Raw genomic sequence first — 17,166 nt, forward strand, 5'->3', positions numbered from 1 at the left:
CCTCTTCCGTTTTTTTCCTTATCCGTACACTAGAAGGGTTAGTTTCAGGATACTTCCTTTTAGTGCAGGGGTTCTTAAAATTTTTGAGACACGCCTCCTTTTTACAATTTTAACAAAATTCGCCCCCCATCTAGTTTTAAAATCATTAAACATTAAGCAGAACAGCAATTTATTTCCAGGTAAGTTGCATTAATGCGAAGGATGTATGTAACTTTTTTGTGGATACCTTCAGTTCAATTTGGTGTTTTCTCAAGGACAGTATCAAGGTTGGAAAATGAAGCTGCGTTTTCTTTTTGAACTCGTCGATGCCACAGCCCCAGTTTTGCTATGAAAGCATAGATAGCATCATAATTTTTTATGCGATTTGTATTCTTGCCCTGCAGGGGCAGGTTTAAATTATCAAGGGCTTCGAAAATGTCCACGAGGTAAGCCAACTCGACGATGCCAAATTCTGAAAGACGCCTTTACAACTTTCGCCGACAACGATTGGCGAAAGCACTCGCTACTTGCGATTTTCATTTTTTTAAAAGAGTCATTCTTGCATTGGAAAATAGCTAAAGGTTTACTTTGGTACTCAAGATGTTTTTTTTTCATGATGACGCTGCGAACGAGTTGGTCTCAAACCGTCGTTGCTCAGATTTTAAAAACATATAATGCATTGTGGTACAACTTGGTCATTTACTATAGCATCTATAAAGCCAAACTTCAGATAATTTTTGTCATACTTTTTCTTTTCCCCCACTCATTTTATGTCAATAGTACTGATTAATTAAAAATAAACCTAATTAAATCAATGCTAAAATTAAAAATATAATTTTCGCATGGTAGGCCTACTATCAGAGTTGGGGATACTGTTGTACTTCTAGCCTCTGTCATTTGTTGGTCAGTCGTTGCCATTAATATTACAACTAAAGCTCGAGGCTGCTGTGTCAGAAAGCCGTTGTGTTACGAGTTAAGGTGTCGCGTAAACATTTAGCAACGTCTAAAACATCACAAAGAATGCGAGATGTGACAACAACACGCTCTACAAACATACTGTGCCACTGCAACACAAAGTGTCATCTTCAACAATTGACTGTCCACAGTGTCCAGCGTAGTTGTGAAGACATGTTTAGTTATAATTCATGCAGAGTTTTTCAATTTCTTGCGCCCCCCTTATGAGCCTCACACGCCCCACAAGGGGGGCGCGCCCCCCAGTTTAAGAACCACTGTTTTAGTGATTAGCACTTAGCAGTAAGCTAGCGTGCAGCTTGGTTGCAAGTGAAAAGTAACCAAAAGATTGTTGCTGCGGTATTTCAATTTGAACAAGTTAAAGGAAATAATGTGTTAAATATACAAATTTGATATAGTACTTTTGAGAAGTACGTTAGCCCACGGCAGGCTTATAGTTTGGTTGGTTTTGGACTTTGCTAAAGCAAGTTATAATGTCTGCATTGAATCTATTGCCACCTTTTGCTTATGGACTGTAGCAATCACTAGTAAAACCTAACACGTTAATTAGGTGTGGGATATATCATATAGATATCAACTGTGGCAACAATTTGTTGGTGTGACTATTGCACTTCAAACCAGTAACACAGTTTAGCAGTGGAGACTATTTTCATACTTTTCTTTAGTCTTATAGTCTGCTCTAGATTTTAGTCAGTCAGTGACAGTAGTCAATTAGTTTATAATAATGATGACATTGAAGGTATGTTGATATTTGTTAAACCTTCGATGTCATGTACGGTAATAAATAAATTATTCATTTCTTCAAATAAAGCAGAAATCCTGTTATTAGCAGAATGAAAACTAAGTGGATTGCCCATATACTTATTAATTGTTTTATTTATGTAAAATCTGTCATTTGTTGTTAGATTTTCAACAGGTCCTTGAAAGGCCTGCTTTTCGTTTTACTGCATTACTCCCGTTGATTTGTGTATTCTTCCAGGTCCGGGCAGACACACGATTCCACGCCTTGAACTGGAAGCGGCATTGGATGCTGTTAATCTCTCCCGTGTTGTGAAGCAAGAGCAAGAGTTAGAGTTACCTGATTGTCCATGTTTATACTGGACAGACTCTATGATTGTGCTGCAGAGCCTGCTGGCTGACAGCAAAAGGTTCCCTACCTTTTCACGAAACCGATTGCAAAAAATCTTGAACCATACCAAAGTGTATGATTGGCACCATGTCGACACGAAGCAGAACCCTGCTGACCAAGCATCAAGGGGCATGACCGCCAAAGCCTTGATGCATTCTGGGATGTGGCTCAATGGCCCAGATTTTCTGAGGAAACCCCCAGAAGAATGGCCCAATCAAACCGCTCAGCAACCACAATCTGAAGATATCTTTGCTGCTTACAAACCAAAGAGGAAAATCGAAACCTTTACTGCTTCTACGACTGAAAGCCAAGGAACCAACAGGTTAATCTCCTACTTCTCATCTCTGCGCCGACTGAAACTATCAGTAGCCTGGTTCCTGAGATTCAAATCGTACTTACTGATGCGCATGAAGAACGAAAACCAGATTAAACTGAAAGGACCAATCAGTGTGCCAGAACTTGATGAGGCAGAAATTGAGTTAATCAAATACGAGCAGCGTCAGAGTTTTCCTGCCTGGATCAAATCTCTATCCAAAGGAGAACACCCAAACATGCCCAAAGCCAAGAGGATCCCACTCGAAAAACTCAGCCCTGTCCTAATGAAAGATGTTCTACGTGTTGGCGGAAGAATCGACAGAGCCGACTTACCGTTCGAAACGCGACATCCTGCTATCATAGCTCCAGAGCGCCACTTAACGGACTTGATAATTGAACATTGTCATACAAACGAATCGAAGCACATGGGTGAAAGCCATACACTGAACAATATTAACCAAAAATACTGGATAGTTAATGCCAAAGTTGCGGTTAAAAACGTACTTGCAAGATGCCTGCCTTGCCGACGAAGGACCGCAAAACCTAGACAACAGCTCATGGCAGAACTGCCAGAAGCAAGGTTACAAATGTCACAGCCACCATTCTCATAGACTGGCGTTGACTTTTTTGGGCCGCTAAATGTCCGAAACAGACGAAGTGACATTAAGAGATACGGCTGCCTTTTTACATGTCTCACAACTAGAGCCATTCACTTGGAGGTGGCACCAGACCTGACAACTGGCGCATTCATAAATGCCTTGCGGCGCTTCATAGCTCGCAGAGGCCCCATCAAGAAAATCTTCTCTGACAATGGAACCAACTTTGTGGGTTGTGAAAGAATCTTGAAGCAAGCCATCGATGAGTGGAATCAGAACCAGATCCACCAGAGCCTTCGACAACAAGGAATAGAATGGTCATTCAACCCCCCAACAGCCAGCCATATGGGTGGAGCCTGGGAGAGAATGATTCGCACAGTACGTCAAGTTCTTATGAACATCTTACCAAAACAACCACTCGATGATGACACATTGCACACGTTACTTCTTGAAGTGGAAGACATCGTCAATTCAAGACCACTCACCGATGTGAAGCTAGAAGTTGATGGCGACTTACCTCTTACACCTAACCACTTGTTGAAGTTGAATTCTTCAGCGAATTTACCGCCAATGTTAAGCTGCGACAGAGATGGCTACCGACCACGTGATCGATACCGCCATGTGCAGTTTCTGGCAGACACCTTTTGGAAGCAGTGGGTTAAGGAATACCCACGATCTGTGATGTCAAGAGCAAAGTGGCTTCACAGAAAGGAGAATATCCGAAGAGGAGATATCGTCCTTTTGATTGATGACTCTGCTCCCAGACAACGATGGCCACTAGGCAGAGTAATTGAAACATTTCCTGATCGTCACGGCGTTGTTCGTTCCGTAGAAGTGAAGACTGCAACCGGATCTCTGAAGAGACCAATATCCAAACTTTGTGTAATTGTCCAAAGGGAAGAAGATGATCCAGATGAAGATGAGACACCAATAGACACCGTTGAGATTTTGCTGGAAGATCAGAGCGATGAGGAAGAGACTAAAGACTGAACTGTTACATGACAATAGACTGTTGAAAAACTTTTATTCATGAAAAGAATGACCCAGTTTGGCCCTTCTTTGGCCCGGGAGTGTTAGATTTTCAACAGGTCCTTGAAAGGCCTGCCTTTCGTTTTACTGCATTACTCCCGTTGATTTGTGTATTCGCCACCTAGCGTCGTTTCCCCTTCATTGTTATCGCTGATTTGCAAATGGCAACACTCACCACGAGATTGTCTATGGAACTTTCGAGACGTTTTCGTTTTTGCTGCTAGTTTGCCAGCTAACCGAACTTGTTAGTTACTGTAGTTTGTGACTGAAAGTTGATTGATTGATGTTTATGCTTTGTTAGCTGCTTCTCTGTTATGTATTTCTACAGGACTTAAGTTTGACAACTGCTATGGTAATACTCATTTGCGTGTAGGCTGAATTTCATATTTGCAGCTTGCTATCTCTCAAAGTTCAACTTACTGGTGAGCGTACTTGTGATGTAATAATGTTTTGTATAACTGAATGTTGACTGTCTACCGTAAACAAACGTAACGTATCTCTGATGTGCGTAAATTGTTGTTAGGCTAATACTTCAAACTTAAATATTGCAGAGTCAATCACTATAGAATCCTTCGCGTACAAGTGCATCATTTGGCATTACTGATCCGGTCATACTACCGGTATGTTTGTTATTCTGAATTGTATGATCAATTGATTTGTGTCGTGAATTGTGGATTCATGTTCACTACTGAATTATTGACCAATAATTTGTCAGCCTAATGGAAATTAATTCTCGTAAACCGATCTTAACTAGGCCAAGTGAATTGCCACGTTTCTTTGTTTTTTAATGATTATTGGCCTAGCGTTATGGTTGTACGGTACGGTAGCCTACGTAATAATTGTGAAAGGTAACATCGCGAATTTATTTATTCAGTGCGTCATTGGCCAACCTGTGGAACTTGTGTGCCGTACAGTGGATTGAGAACTGTTTGTCAACAAATTTGGTACGTTTATCAGTTCGACTGTTGTGCTTGCTGAATTGTGACTAGTGTCTTATGTTGTGTTATTTCTTGACAGAAAAACCGTATAAACTTCATTGCTGCGAAGCAGTCATTGGAAACCGAGTGATTTCTTCAAGTTGGCGTGCTTTAACAGTTGCTCAGTCCTGCCGGGTGGATTAGGAAAATCGTGACGTCACCGGCGCAATTAACTACCGCACCTGTTGTGTTCGCGTCGCACACAACACTTGTCTCAAATAAAACAGCTTTTATACCAGAAAATGCTTCACACATAAAACCTTGGCAAGGTATTGATGTCATAGGTAATTCTGTAGTTTTAACCTACTAATCATTCTTATACCTTTAGTAGCCTGGTATTTATAACTATACGTATAATGCATTTGACCATTAATTCTTAAAATGGTCAACACTTGCTGTTCTTTCTTTTTGATAACCGCTATGTATGAGCTGCTATCCAACCTGTCTTCTTCCTAACTTTCAACTCAAGTTCCACATGTGTTGAGTGAAGATTGATGGTATATTGTTAACAAGAGACGGGTTCAATTGTGATGTGGAATAGTCACTTCACACTCTTATTACGTCCGTCCGTTAGATTCACACATTGTAAAAGACAGACGAAGCACGTTTGGAAAACACAAGTTAGAAAATTAGAGAAAGAATGACGAGAGATTGTCGCTCAAGCGTGACAGTGCATCGCAATGATGACGTCACGATTGCGCGACAATCTATGTCACAATACGGAGACAGATAACTTGGCCATAATTTCGTGAACACTTGCTGTGTATCCGGATGTACAACTGGATATAAATCAAGTAGCGAGGTTAAAATTTCTCTGTTCAAATTTCCCAATGATGTTGAACTGAGGATAAATGGGTGCGAGCAATACTACAAAAAAATTGGAAGTTGAATGATTGTCACAAAGAATGCAAGAGTATTGCTTTGATATTCCAACTTCTGGCTTTGAACACATTTTGAAACACTCATGCAAGCCATGTTTTTCTGACACATGCTCTCAGTAAGTCAAAAAGTTTGTTTACAATATTTTTTGTTAATCATAAACTAAAATTTTGACTTATGCAGATAAAATTGATTTATCACATATATCTTGGTTAAATACACAAACCGTTTTATCGCATGAGATTGTTGAATACCAAACCATAACATAATTGGATAATCGCATGTTTCATAAAAAAAAAAGACAATTGGACTATGCAATTATCCGGTTTTGTCTGTATTTTATATTGTAATATAATATGCTTGTTTGCAATATAAAGAAATATGCTTGCTTATCAATTTTGCATGACTGTCATTTACATTAACTTCAGTGTTCTTCAAGTTGCAATGCAATAACTCTTAAACATATGACACATTTTAAGGCATTTTTCATGAATCAACTAGTCGAGGATTGGAATTTTATGCTGAGGATCACCCATCTTTTCTTGAAACTGCTCGATTGATCAAAATGGTGGAGAATTTGTGGAAAGTGATATCTGTGAAACATCCGTTTAAAGGTTAGAGCAACTTCACATAAATATTAAAATTTTTGTTTATTCTTAATTGTTTGATTATTTGTAGAGACTGAAGCTTTCTGGCATGTTACCTCCAAAGTTTAGATGACTGATTACAAAGTACTGTCATTACCCAAAGATTATGCTTATGCCAAAATTAGTTATGTTTCTTAGATAGATATTACATTTACTGAATGTTTCAGGTAATAACATACCAGATGATGCTGTCTTTACTTCAACAAGAAGCTTTGCTAGTTGGAGCCAAATTGTCATCCTTAAATTTCCCAGCAATTACAGCAACAAAAGTTGCATTGTCAGTAATTTGGCTGGTTGATTTTTTTAGGATTGCGACATTAGATGACCTATCTACATCTGACATGAATGTTGCATACTATGTTGCTGGGTATATTGGCAGAAGCACTTCTCGTCGTAGGAAATGTAATGCTTGCAAGGAATTTCTTGTTGCCGGTCAAGATGACACTTTAGTAAAAGAAAGCAATGAGCATTGCAAGCTTCTTGCTTTAGCTGATCGTGATGGTTTATCCAAGCCAACAGAACTATGTTTTATTGTAACCTCTCTTGCAGTGCACCATTATTATACTGTGTTATTAGAGTGGGAAATTAAAAGGAGACTGTTCACGTTTGGAAATCAACGTAATATTTTTGTTTCCGCTCTCACGGGGTCAGTGTCTCAATTTGATCCATTTGATCACCTTCTTGGCATCGTATCTTTAAAGTGTGATTCTAGTCATGCAAACTTTAAGGTGATTGTAGAAACTGCTTTCAATTGTTTCGCAAAGAATGAACTTAAACGTTTTGAAGACATTAAAAAAGATTTGGTTGCCAGTTCATCAAGGAAAATTCAAAAATTATCTTCAGAAAACTAACTGTATGCAACCATTAATATACTGTATATTGAGAAGAGGTTGATTGGTTATAGAACCATATTTACATTGTGTAATTGTTTACTTTTGTACATGACATTTTTTGATATATGAATATTGTTTATAATGCTATGGTATGTGAAATGTATGCAACATAGCTTTTTATAGCCTGTGGCATATAATATGCATAGGCCTATGCCATTTTATTAAAAAAACGTCATATAAGCGTTTTGATACATTTATTACTTTATTAGAACGTTGTTGCCAATCTTTAGTGACAATACATTCATATGTTCAAAATTGATGGTGCTGTTCGATGTGACTGCGTATCTACTTAAATTGTGCAGTGACCCTTCTGGTGTTGGCGGATAAACGGAGTTTCGCGTCCCGTAATATAAAGTCCCTACCCTAACCATAGAGTAATCTATGCTCTAACCCTAGCTGATCGCAGTTTCCGCAAATATTTTTCCGCTGTTCCATTTTTCCGTAGTTTCCGCTAACCCTAACTCTCGAGTTTGTTTGCTGAAGCTCCGATCAGCGAGTTCGGCTTTGTGCTATTAAACTGCAATCAGCGACTTCGGCTTTTTTTAATTTTTTCTCTCGATCTTTTCAGGGTACGAACTGAGGGTACGAACTGTTCAGGGTACGAACTAGGTTGCACCTAGGGGTGTTCAATTTCGATTATTTGAATATTCGAAATTCAATTTATTTTCGAATTTCGATTTCGAATGTCACAACTATTCACCACACTGCAAAATGTGATTTTATTGAAAGAAACGACATGAAAATTCGCTAGAAAACGCGAAAAAAAGCCATGAAAATTTGCGAAAAAAGAACACAAAATAACGTCTACAGCTTCAGGCCCGTGTTGGTGTTTATGAACACAAGCTGATCGACATGGTCACCCGTCAGTCGGGATCTCAGTTTCGTGACGGTCAAGCCAGCTTTTGAAAACGATCGCTCCGCTGGAGCCGAGGTCGCTGGGATCCCAAACACTTCAAGTTCATTTTCACAGCGAGCGATTCACTGCCGCGACATTTCACTGCAGAGTGCAGAGGTTTCGACCCGAAAGCGACGTCGAGTATGTTTGCAAGCGCATAAAGCTAAACGCACGCTCCGTCTACGTAGCAAATTATGTTGTTTTTGGGTGCATTCAACATCTGATGACATTGAATCGACACAAAATGATAGATATTTGCTATGTCCCAGGCAGCAAATCAGTCATTTTTAGATTGATTTAAAGTCTGCAGACATTAAATCATTGTAAAAATGACAGATTTTGTTGTCTGGTGTTGGATTGTAGCATCGCAACTCGTTCTAGTGATTATTTATCGCGAAGCTGTTGCGGTTTGCATTTAAAAAGTGTTTTCCTGCTGCCGATCGCTAGTTCATCTATTGTTTTATGTATCAATACAGCATAAAAAGTTGCCTCCACACAGAAATATGCGTGAAGGCCTGGCCCCCACGCAGGCCCGCAGCCAGCCGGAGGCCATGGGGGGCCTCGCCCCCCCTTGGCCTAATCTCAACATTCTCGAGCAACAGCTACAATTATAATGATTTTGCCCATTTAAATTTTTTCGGCCCCCCCCTAAAAAAAAGTTGCCCCCCCCTTTGCTCTGCGGTCTGGCTACGGCCCTGCCCCCACGGCTTAGGCGCCTATGGATTCGGTAAAAAATGGATAAAATTGCGACAAAGCTCACGCTACACTTTCTGCTATTGCACAACCTAGCTATCTTCATTCTTGAGAAATTTGTGAAATTTGGCTTTAAAAATGCCAACCTGGCATCCCTGGCCGTTGGACCCGCGAGAGCGTGTGATAGTCACGTGATCGACGATGCGCATGCGTCGAAGTCTTTTTTCGCTTGCAAAATGCGACAAGACAGATTTCGCGCCACTCGCGTTACTTTCAACCGCGTTCAGCCGAAAGGGCGGCTATAATTTCGAATATGTCCGATACGAAAAACGAATTTCGAATATCACCTTAATCGAAATCGAATCGAAAATCGAAATTGAACACCCCTAGTTGCACCCGAATAAAAACACCTAAATAAAATACCAAACTTTTCTTAAAGTTCTCTCACTAAATTTGTCCATGAAGTTACTGATTCAGAAAAAATAGCAGAAATTGATCTAAGTTTAACCTTGGTTTAACCAACGAGATATAACACAATGAGTGGAAACTCACTCTTCTCTTAGTGTTTCTCTTTTATCTCTCTCGTTTCTCTACGTCGTTCGTTTCATGGTTCACTGCTTGCACATGGAAGGCTACAGACTGCGACCGTACGGGTGTACGGCGTGCTAAGAATGCACTAAAGCAAGGCTAAAGTGACGGCGAATACCACGAAGCAATTGGACTGTTCCGACCACAGTATTATTGTTAGGTGGTTTAAAAGTTTATTTTCGTTACCGCTTGTCTTTTCAGATTATTGTGTGAAATTTTGAAGTAGGTTAATCAGGATGTTACAGGTCAATAAGCAGGGTAAATACATAGGCTCTTGCTAACAACAATATTAAATTAGTATAGGGTAGCAAAGGTCTACGAAATACGATACAAAACGACTGACTGTAGGCTATATGGTTATCAAAGTTTATCTTATCCAGCTATAAACAACCAACAGGGCTAGAAGAAGTTTGGCTTTTTATAACAGTGCAATGGAAAACAGTTCTGATAATTTAATCGTCGAGTATCTTGTGGAAATAATCGAAGATGAAGAATTTCAAAGTATTCCCATTTCAACGAGCGCGTCTACAGTGCAACGTGAATTTGGGTAAGAAAGCGTTTCAAAGGACCTCGCACCTCTAATTAAATTGTGCAGTTGTGTGTTGAAAGCTGAATAAAATTGTTTGGATATATTATCCGGTATTTTTGCAGATGTCACTTATGTCCGAAAACTTACAAAACCAACGGGGGATTGCGTTTTCATGTCAAGTCAAAGCACGCTGGAAACACATGTAATAACACCAGAAAAGGTATGGTACTACAGTTCCGCATATTACCTGCCTGTAGACCGGCAAGACAACTTTATAGCCTGAATCGTCCATTTACACATTGTTTCTACGTCTGGCGACGACGGATCAACGTTAAAATCTGACTGCAGTCAGCCACTTGTGTGTAACAATTGCTGTGGTAGGCATATCCAGTCTGCCAAATTAAAACATATCGCAAATATTGCATCTATTCAACACCTGCCTACGTCGAATCGACGTAAAAAGGGGAAATTGTTAGACCACATTCCAGACGTCAAAATAGCAAAATGAGGCCCCTAATTTCTTGAAACGGAGGCCCATACCCCCTTCAGGTTGCAACTAAAACATCATATATCGCGTTTTCGTTTGCAGAGGAGGCATTGGTCCCCCTGACCCCCCTCTCGGGAGCCCTGATTCTACTGAATAGCGTCATTACACCAATATATAATGGAAACATAAGCTACCGGGACGCATCTTTTGAAAATGTACCATTACATAGGTGTATAGAGGGAATGGACCAATCAGAGGGTTAGGGAAAAGGATAGTAATAATATAGTTGCTAAGATCGAGTTTTCGACCAAACAACATGGCGTAGAGAGTATGCTATTGGCCAGAAGACTGGAGGTCGTTGGTTTGAATCCTCTATTTTGGTTAAGATGTCTTTGATTTGGGAATTTGTAGACAAGTTTCCTTTTAGGAAACGTATTGTGGTACACTTTCAAAAGGTGCTACCGGGACATCCGCCACTACATGTAGTATTCATTACACAATTTGTATTTTTTTAGTGTCTGAATCAACAGTACAGAAGATGTGGTTACAAATTGGCGGTTCACTTGATAACTTCACTGATGCAGCTCTTCAATATTACATTCGTGCATTCGAATCCACCACAAATGGGAGCGAACTTTTTCACAAGTTTAGCTGTGATGCAATTGAAGTGATCCCAGCCGCTCTGATATCAATCATTCATTAATCTGAGCGGGATATAAATGCTATCATTACTATTATTATTATAATTTCACGATTCAACTAACAACAGTGCAAGACTATAGTAGGGTGTTTCAAAATTTCACCACTTTTAAATTTCAAAACGAGTACCTTTTTTTCTGATGGAGTTTCGGCCGCTGATTACGAATCTGGCATTATTTTTTCATTATGACGTCATCTTGAGGGTGCCCCACGCAATTTTTCGCGTTTTTTTAATATCTCGAAAACTACTTGGGCTAGACGTATGGAATTTGTATCAAATGATGCAGAATATACAATTTTCTATCTCTACTTAAGAGTGTTTAAAGTCGCATCTGCTTCAGGAAAAAAGTTATTTGAGAAAAACACTTTTTTATTGTTTTTACATCCATTCCATATCTATAATCTTCGAGCTATGTGACAATACATTGTGATGTCAATTCGGTAATTGGTAATAACAATGGTAATTGTTTGTAAATCAACGATGATAATTGTTTGTTGACAATACGGGTCTTAAGGGATAAAAACAATTTCCAATTTGAATTTAGTTGGTCAGTTTTAAATGCAGTATAAGCAGGGATATGGCATGGTTGAGATCTGTTGAGGTTAAGTCTCTGATAGTCTCGAAAAAGTTACTTGGAAATACATTACCAACGTGTAGAGAAGTTATAGAGCACTATCATTATATTCAGCAGCTTTTAATGGATACAGACACTAAATTTTTGAAGAAAACTCCAGGATTCAATGATATCAAAGATGTAGTTATGAATGACATAGTTTAACTGTGGAGAAGAGCCAGCTTGCCTGCTATCAAGTTGAGAAGTATCCATACAAAACTGAAGCAACTTATTCACAAGTTTGCTGTGGCAAGAAAACGTGCCAAGAAATTGAAACTTATTTCAATCAGCGATGGCTGGCTCGACCAGCTCTTTGACATAACCAAGTGCCGGTGTGAAATACCAGATATATTTCAAACGTATAAAGATAAGCTGATTTGTAGTTGCAGTTTTGACCACAGAGTTCCAGAAAAAGAAATTATGTTTCTGAAAGATCAAAGGTCCGATAAAAGAATGATTTTATCTTCATCCAAAGATGCACTGTTTAATATACACAAGCTGCAGAGTGTAATCAAGCTCAAGCGACGCACCACGGCGGAAGATGATATTGAGAACCCCACATCCAGTAAATTAAGAGCTACAATAAACGGAGGCCTATCCATTATCCAATTCTAAAGTTTTGTTCAATTCGTTGAGACCGCGCCAGTTCGATTTAAATATAAATTCTAATGAGAGCAATGATGATGTTTTGGAAGCAGAGATAAGTGATAATGTTAGGGACACGTCAACCTATTTCGACCTGGATTACCAACCTGCTCCCAAGCATCTTGCAGGAGGAAAAGCTTACCTTAAAAAACGTTCATTTTCGATCAGTACCAGTGACTGTGTTAAAGCAGACCGTCGTTTAGTGTCGATTCGCCAACAATTCGATCTGCAGCGATCAACTGTTGGAGTAAAAAATATTTCTGCTTCGCCAACAACTGTACTGCGAAAGCGCGAGCAGTGTCGACTTGAAGCTTTAAATCAATGTGAGTAAGAGCTGAAACATGCTAAAGCAATAAAATTATGCTATGATGGAATAATCATAAACAAAATGGACAGGTACATCTTTTTGGGACAATTTGTGGATACAGGAGTCAAGTGTGAAAAAGTTATAGCTGTGAAAACTTTTTTGGAAGGAATTTCGGTAACTTCTCAGACCATTTTTAACTGTGTTACCGAGCAAATTTGTGAGGATACTTTAAATAAAATATATTCAGTTGTGTCAGATACTACTGCATTAAACACAGGGAAAAAATCTGGTATAAATAAGCGCCTGGCCGATTTCTTCATGGAACGGCATGGTCGAGGCATCCACACATTGGAATGCTTATTTCATGTTAATAAAATATATTTTACTCATGTCATCTCAAATATCGAAAATCACAATTGTAATTGTCATATAGCTCGAAGATTATCGATATGGATATAAAAACAATAAAAAAGTGTTTTTCTCAAATAACTTTTTTTCTGAAGCAGATACGACTTTAAACTCTCGTAAGTATAGATAGGAAATCGTATATTCTGCATCATTTGATACAAATTCCATACGTCTAGCCCAAGTAGTTTTTGAGATATTAAAAAAACGCGAAAAATCGTGAAAAATCGCGTGGGGCACCCTCAAGATGACGTCATAATGAAAAAATAATGCCAGATTCGTAATCAGCGGCCAAAACTCCATCAGAAAAAAAGGTACTCGTTTTGAAATTTAAAAGTGGTGAAATTTTGAAACACCCTAGACTATAGCCTAAGGTTTTAAAAATATTGTAAGACTTACGACGCTAGTCTAGACGGCTTATTAGAAATTCAGGTCCTTCAAAATTGATTAAGTTGCTGACAGGCTAACAGTAGCCTGGCTGGGTTAACTTTAGGGCTGCACTAGAGTTTAATTTTAGGCTTCTGACAATAACATAATGTTAAATAATAGGTTGAAAATAGCCTAACATGTGGATAGCACCTTACCCATGGTACAAAACTATATTACTAATTAGCCAAGCACCTTAGGCGGTGAGATAGCTCAGTGGTAGAGCTCAACGCACATAAAATCGAAGGAACATCCCATCTAAAACTCTTGTGATGTCCATTTAATCTACTGCGCAAGTGTCTGTAGTGAAGCGTGACGGCCGACACGTAAAACGGAGCAAAAAGAGGAGTTTCCACTCATTGTGTTATATCTTGTTGGTTTAACTATAGCGTGCAGTGGCGTACGCAGTATTTTCTCAAGGGGGGGGCATTGAGAGTAGTGTAGCCAGGAATTTCTCAAGGGGGGGCTTTGACGACCGGCGGGCGAAGCTCGACGACGTTTTCGCTTAAGACGACACCCAGCGGAGGGGGGGTCTGGGGGGCCTCCCCCAGAAAATTTTGAAAAATTACTTTGAATTTGGTGCATTCTGAGAGCATTTTCAACGAAAATGTGGGTATGAATATTCCTGTAAAATGGTGCTGTCAGGTGGCATAGCAAAAGGATAAGACCATGTTTTCTTCGACATTTTTCGGAAATAAAGCTAAGTCTCTATGTTTTCTTGCTGTTAATTCCTGGCTGAGATGTTTAAATGTTTGGTATTGGCAAAACTCGCTCTTTTAATGCAGTTTTGTTTAAAATTAGGCAAGTTTTTTTTGGACTGAAAGCATCATTCCCAAGCATAAAGAGACTGAAAGCATCATTCTCAATATCGTGACGTCACACGCGTGCCAAAGGGGGGGTTATAACCCTCAACCCCCTCCCCCCCCCCTTGGCTACGCCACTGGCCATTGATATCCCAGACGTCTTCATGATATCCCAGTATGGTTTTAGTTTAGACTTTATCCATTTCTCTCACTAATCACTATAATAGGCTTACAGAACACTATTCTACATTGGCATACCCAAGTAGCAAAGATCTTTGGCGTCTAGACAGCTACACGCTAGCGAAGTTATTGGCGACGCGCCAGCGATAATCGCCAGCCAGCCGCCACCGATCTGCTCATCGTTTAACCGGCGTAACGCTGGCGAAAATCGACAATAAAGTTGGCGGCGCGTAAACGCCCCAAACACGAAAGTCGCTCAAGTCAGTTAACGGCGCGCTATCTGTACGTCAACGAATTTCGCTAAATTTACTGGCACGTTTTTCGGGCTGCGCGCGCTGTCGCTGGACTGACGAATGTCGCCCTGCTGAAGCCCTTTTTTTCGGCCACCATCAGCAGCTGTTGTTTTGCGAAATTATCAAAACAAAACACTAAAATTTTTTGAAGCATTTTGTGTATTAATTGTCTTTTTGTGATTAAAGCCAGACGCAATTCAAGAATGTAAAACAACGAAAACAATGAAGATTTTTAATACACAGTCTTAGTCATTTACCCTAGGGTAAGGGTAAGTAAAATTTACTCCCGATTAGAAACGAATTGTGTACTACTTACTACAGTATCATAACTATAGTTATAAAACTATAACTATATATAGTTATATTTAGTTATTTTCCGTTATATATAACTATATAAATTGATTGAAACTTTATCGTGGCGGATGGAGGCTGTCCTTAGTAATTCTGGAGCTTTTTTCTGCAGATTGGATTACGGTTATAATATTTAATATCTTTTCAGGAATGCAGGTTTAGAGGGTTTTTTTGCAGATTAAATTACAGTTGTAATATTTAATATCTTCTCAGGAAGTACAGGTTTAGAGATTTTTTTTTTGGCAGATTAAATTACAGTTGTAATATTTAATATCTTTTCAGAATTATCGATTCTTTACTGTTTACATGTTTTTTCAGACCTTCTGATGATCCGTTAGGTGAAACAATTTGTAAAGGCTTCAGATAGTAATAACTACATTTGATTTAACTATATATAGTAATATATAACTGTAAAGTTATACAACTAGTTTCGAAAACCAAGAAATTTAATAGAATTTCTTCCTTAAAAATTATTGTTTGCGCGAAAACTGTCAAAATTCACTTAACAGCTGTGGGGCTTTTACAAATAAGCAATAAGCATATATGATAGGTATTCCAATACGTCAAAATCACAGCACTGGAAGAAAATACACAGCAACATCAAGAACACTATTGCTTCCACTGTACTCTATGATGTAGGCTAATAAAGATTAATATATAGCCAGCAGAGAAATCCAAATTAATGAGTTTTTTGTGCTATCTGGCTTTGATGGTTGCCACCACGGCAACCACAATTATAGGGAAGGGCCGCCTGAACGACGACCACAACGCATTTTCGTTTGCACATTTGTTGTGGCGGTCATGCTGGCAACCTTCAAAGCCAGATAACACAAAATTCAAACCCTCATAACATAAAATTCAAAGAAAATGAAGGGGTGTACCAACAAACATCTATAGGATTGGCCCATGATACTAGAGAAGGATCCACAGAGGATACAAACTGATATGAATGAATCAACAAGTGAAATAACATAGCCTACCATTGCATGAAAAAAACGTAAACCCACGTAGGATATATGCAGTATATCAACAATCATCAGTGATTATTGCGTTTCAACATCCATTAAGTAAATATGAAAAAAAAAACTGGGAACAGGTCGTTTTGACGCCAAAGAGCTTGGGTTCGGGGCAATGTTAGGGATTAGGACTGGCGGCAAAACATGCCTACGAAAACACGTTTGAATAACAACAGTAAACATATTAAAAGTGAACACTAAAAGGTCAACAAACAATCAAAAAACGGTAGCGTTCATGTGTTGTCGGAAGTTTTATCTGCGCCGAAAGTTTTGTTTGCCCAGTTCTTTTTTTTTCGTTTCTGTCACCAGCCGCCTTCAAATATCGCTTCATTGCAGATTCGATATCTTTGTCCGTCGCCTTGGCTTGCCTTCGAATCACATCTGTAATAATACAAAATGAGCTCTCTGTGAAAACAATTTTGCTCACAACAACTTAATTACACTACTAACTCACAATTAAATGTACTGTATATTGGTATAAACCTCCAATGACGTAGCAAGACGGGTAGTAATATAAAAAATACGTCAAAAATTGTAATTAGGGAACGTTCAAATATTACGTAACGCCTTCGACGGGGTGGGGGTTATGTAAAGCGTTACGTTAGCGTCATATTGGGGGAGGAGGTTCAAGCCAAACGTTACGTAACGCTTTCGATAACATAAGTGATATATATAATATACCGGTAATTCATCAGTGATAAACTCAGCATTACTGAAACATCTTTTGTGATCAGGTGCTGCCGAAACCAGTGTTTTATCCTGCAACAACAACCACGCATGTGATATTGGGAAGGGAGGGCTAAATAGTAGAAGCTGATC

General features: G+C 39.1%; 1 protein-coding gene and 1 long non-coding RNA gene across 3 annotated transcripts; both read left to right on the forward strand.

The window, feature by feature from the left end:
• Positions 1–1,721: 1,721 nt before the first annotated feature.
• On the forward strand, positions 1,722–3,981 carry LOC145779084 (uncharacterized). Its single transcript, XM_082590654.1, has 3 exons — positions 1,722–1,728; positions 1,931–2,975; positions 3,099–3,981. Exons 1-3 carry the CDS (start codon positions 1,722–1,724, stop codon positions 3,979–3,981), a joined length of 1,935 nt encoding a protein of 644 aa, XP_082446780.1.
• A 315-nt stretch (positions 3,982–4,296) lies between these two features.
• Positions 4,297–7,100, forward strand: LOC145778419 (uncharacterized). 2 transcript variants are annotated; one of them, XR_014290435.1, is made up of 6 exons: positions 4,297–4,442; positions 4,572–4,640; positions 4,895–4,964; positions 5,038–5,994; positions 6,356–6,490; positions 6,691–7,100. It is a non-coding gene; the product is annotated as an uncharacterized LOC145778419 (long non-coding RNA). The 2 variants fall into 2 exon arrangements; XR_014290434.1 differs by having other exon boundaries at positions 5,038–6,490.
• Positions 7,101–17,166: the final 10,066 nt, after the last annotated feature.

The sequence above is a fragment of the Aplidium turbinatum genome, chromosome 10 (assembly GCF_918807975.1).
Source record: "Aplidium turbinatum chromosome 10, kaAplTurb1.1, whole genome shotgun sequence".
NCBI classification, from domain to species: domain Eukaryota; kingdom Metazoa; phylum Chordata; class Ascidiacea; order Aplousobranchia; family Polyclinidae; genus Aplidium; species Aplidium turbinatum.

Excerpts from the sequence above, each read along its gene's own strand:
- LOC145779084 (XM_082590654.1), top strand. Across the intron at positions 2,976-3,098 it reads GCAGAACTGCCAGAAGCAAG|AGCCATTCACTTGGAGGTGG; the intron begins GTTACAAATGTC and ends TCTCACAACTAG.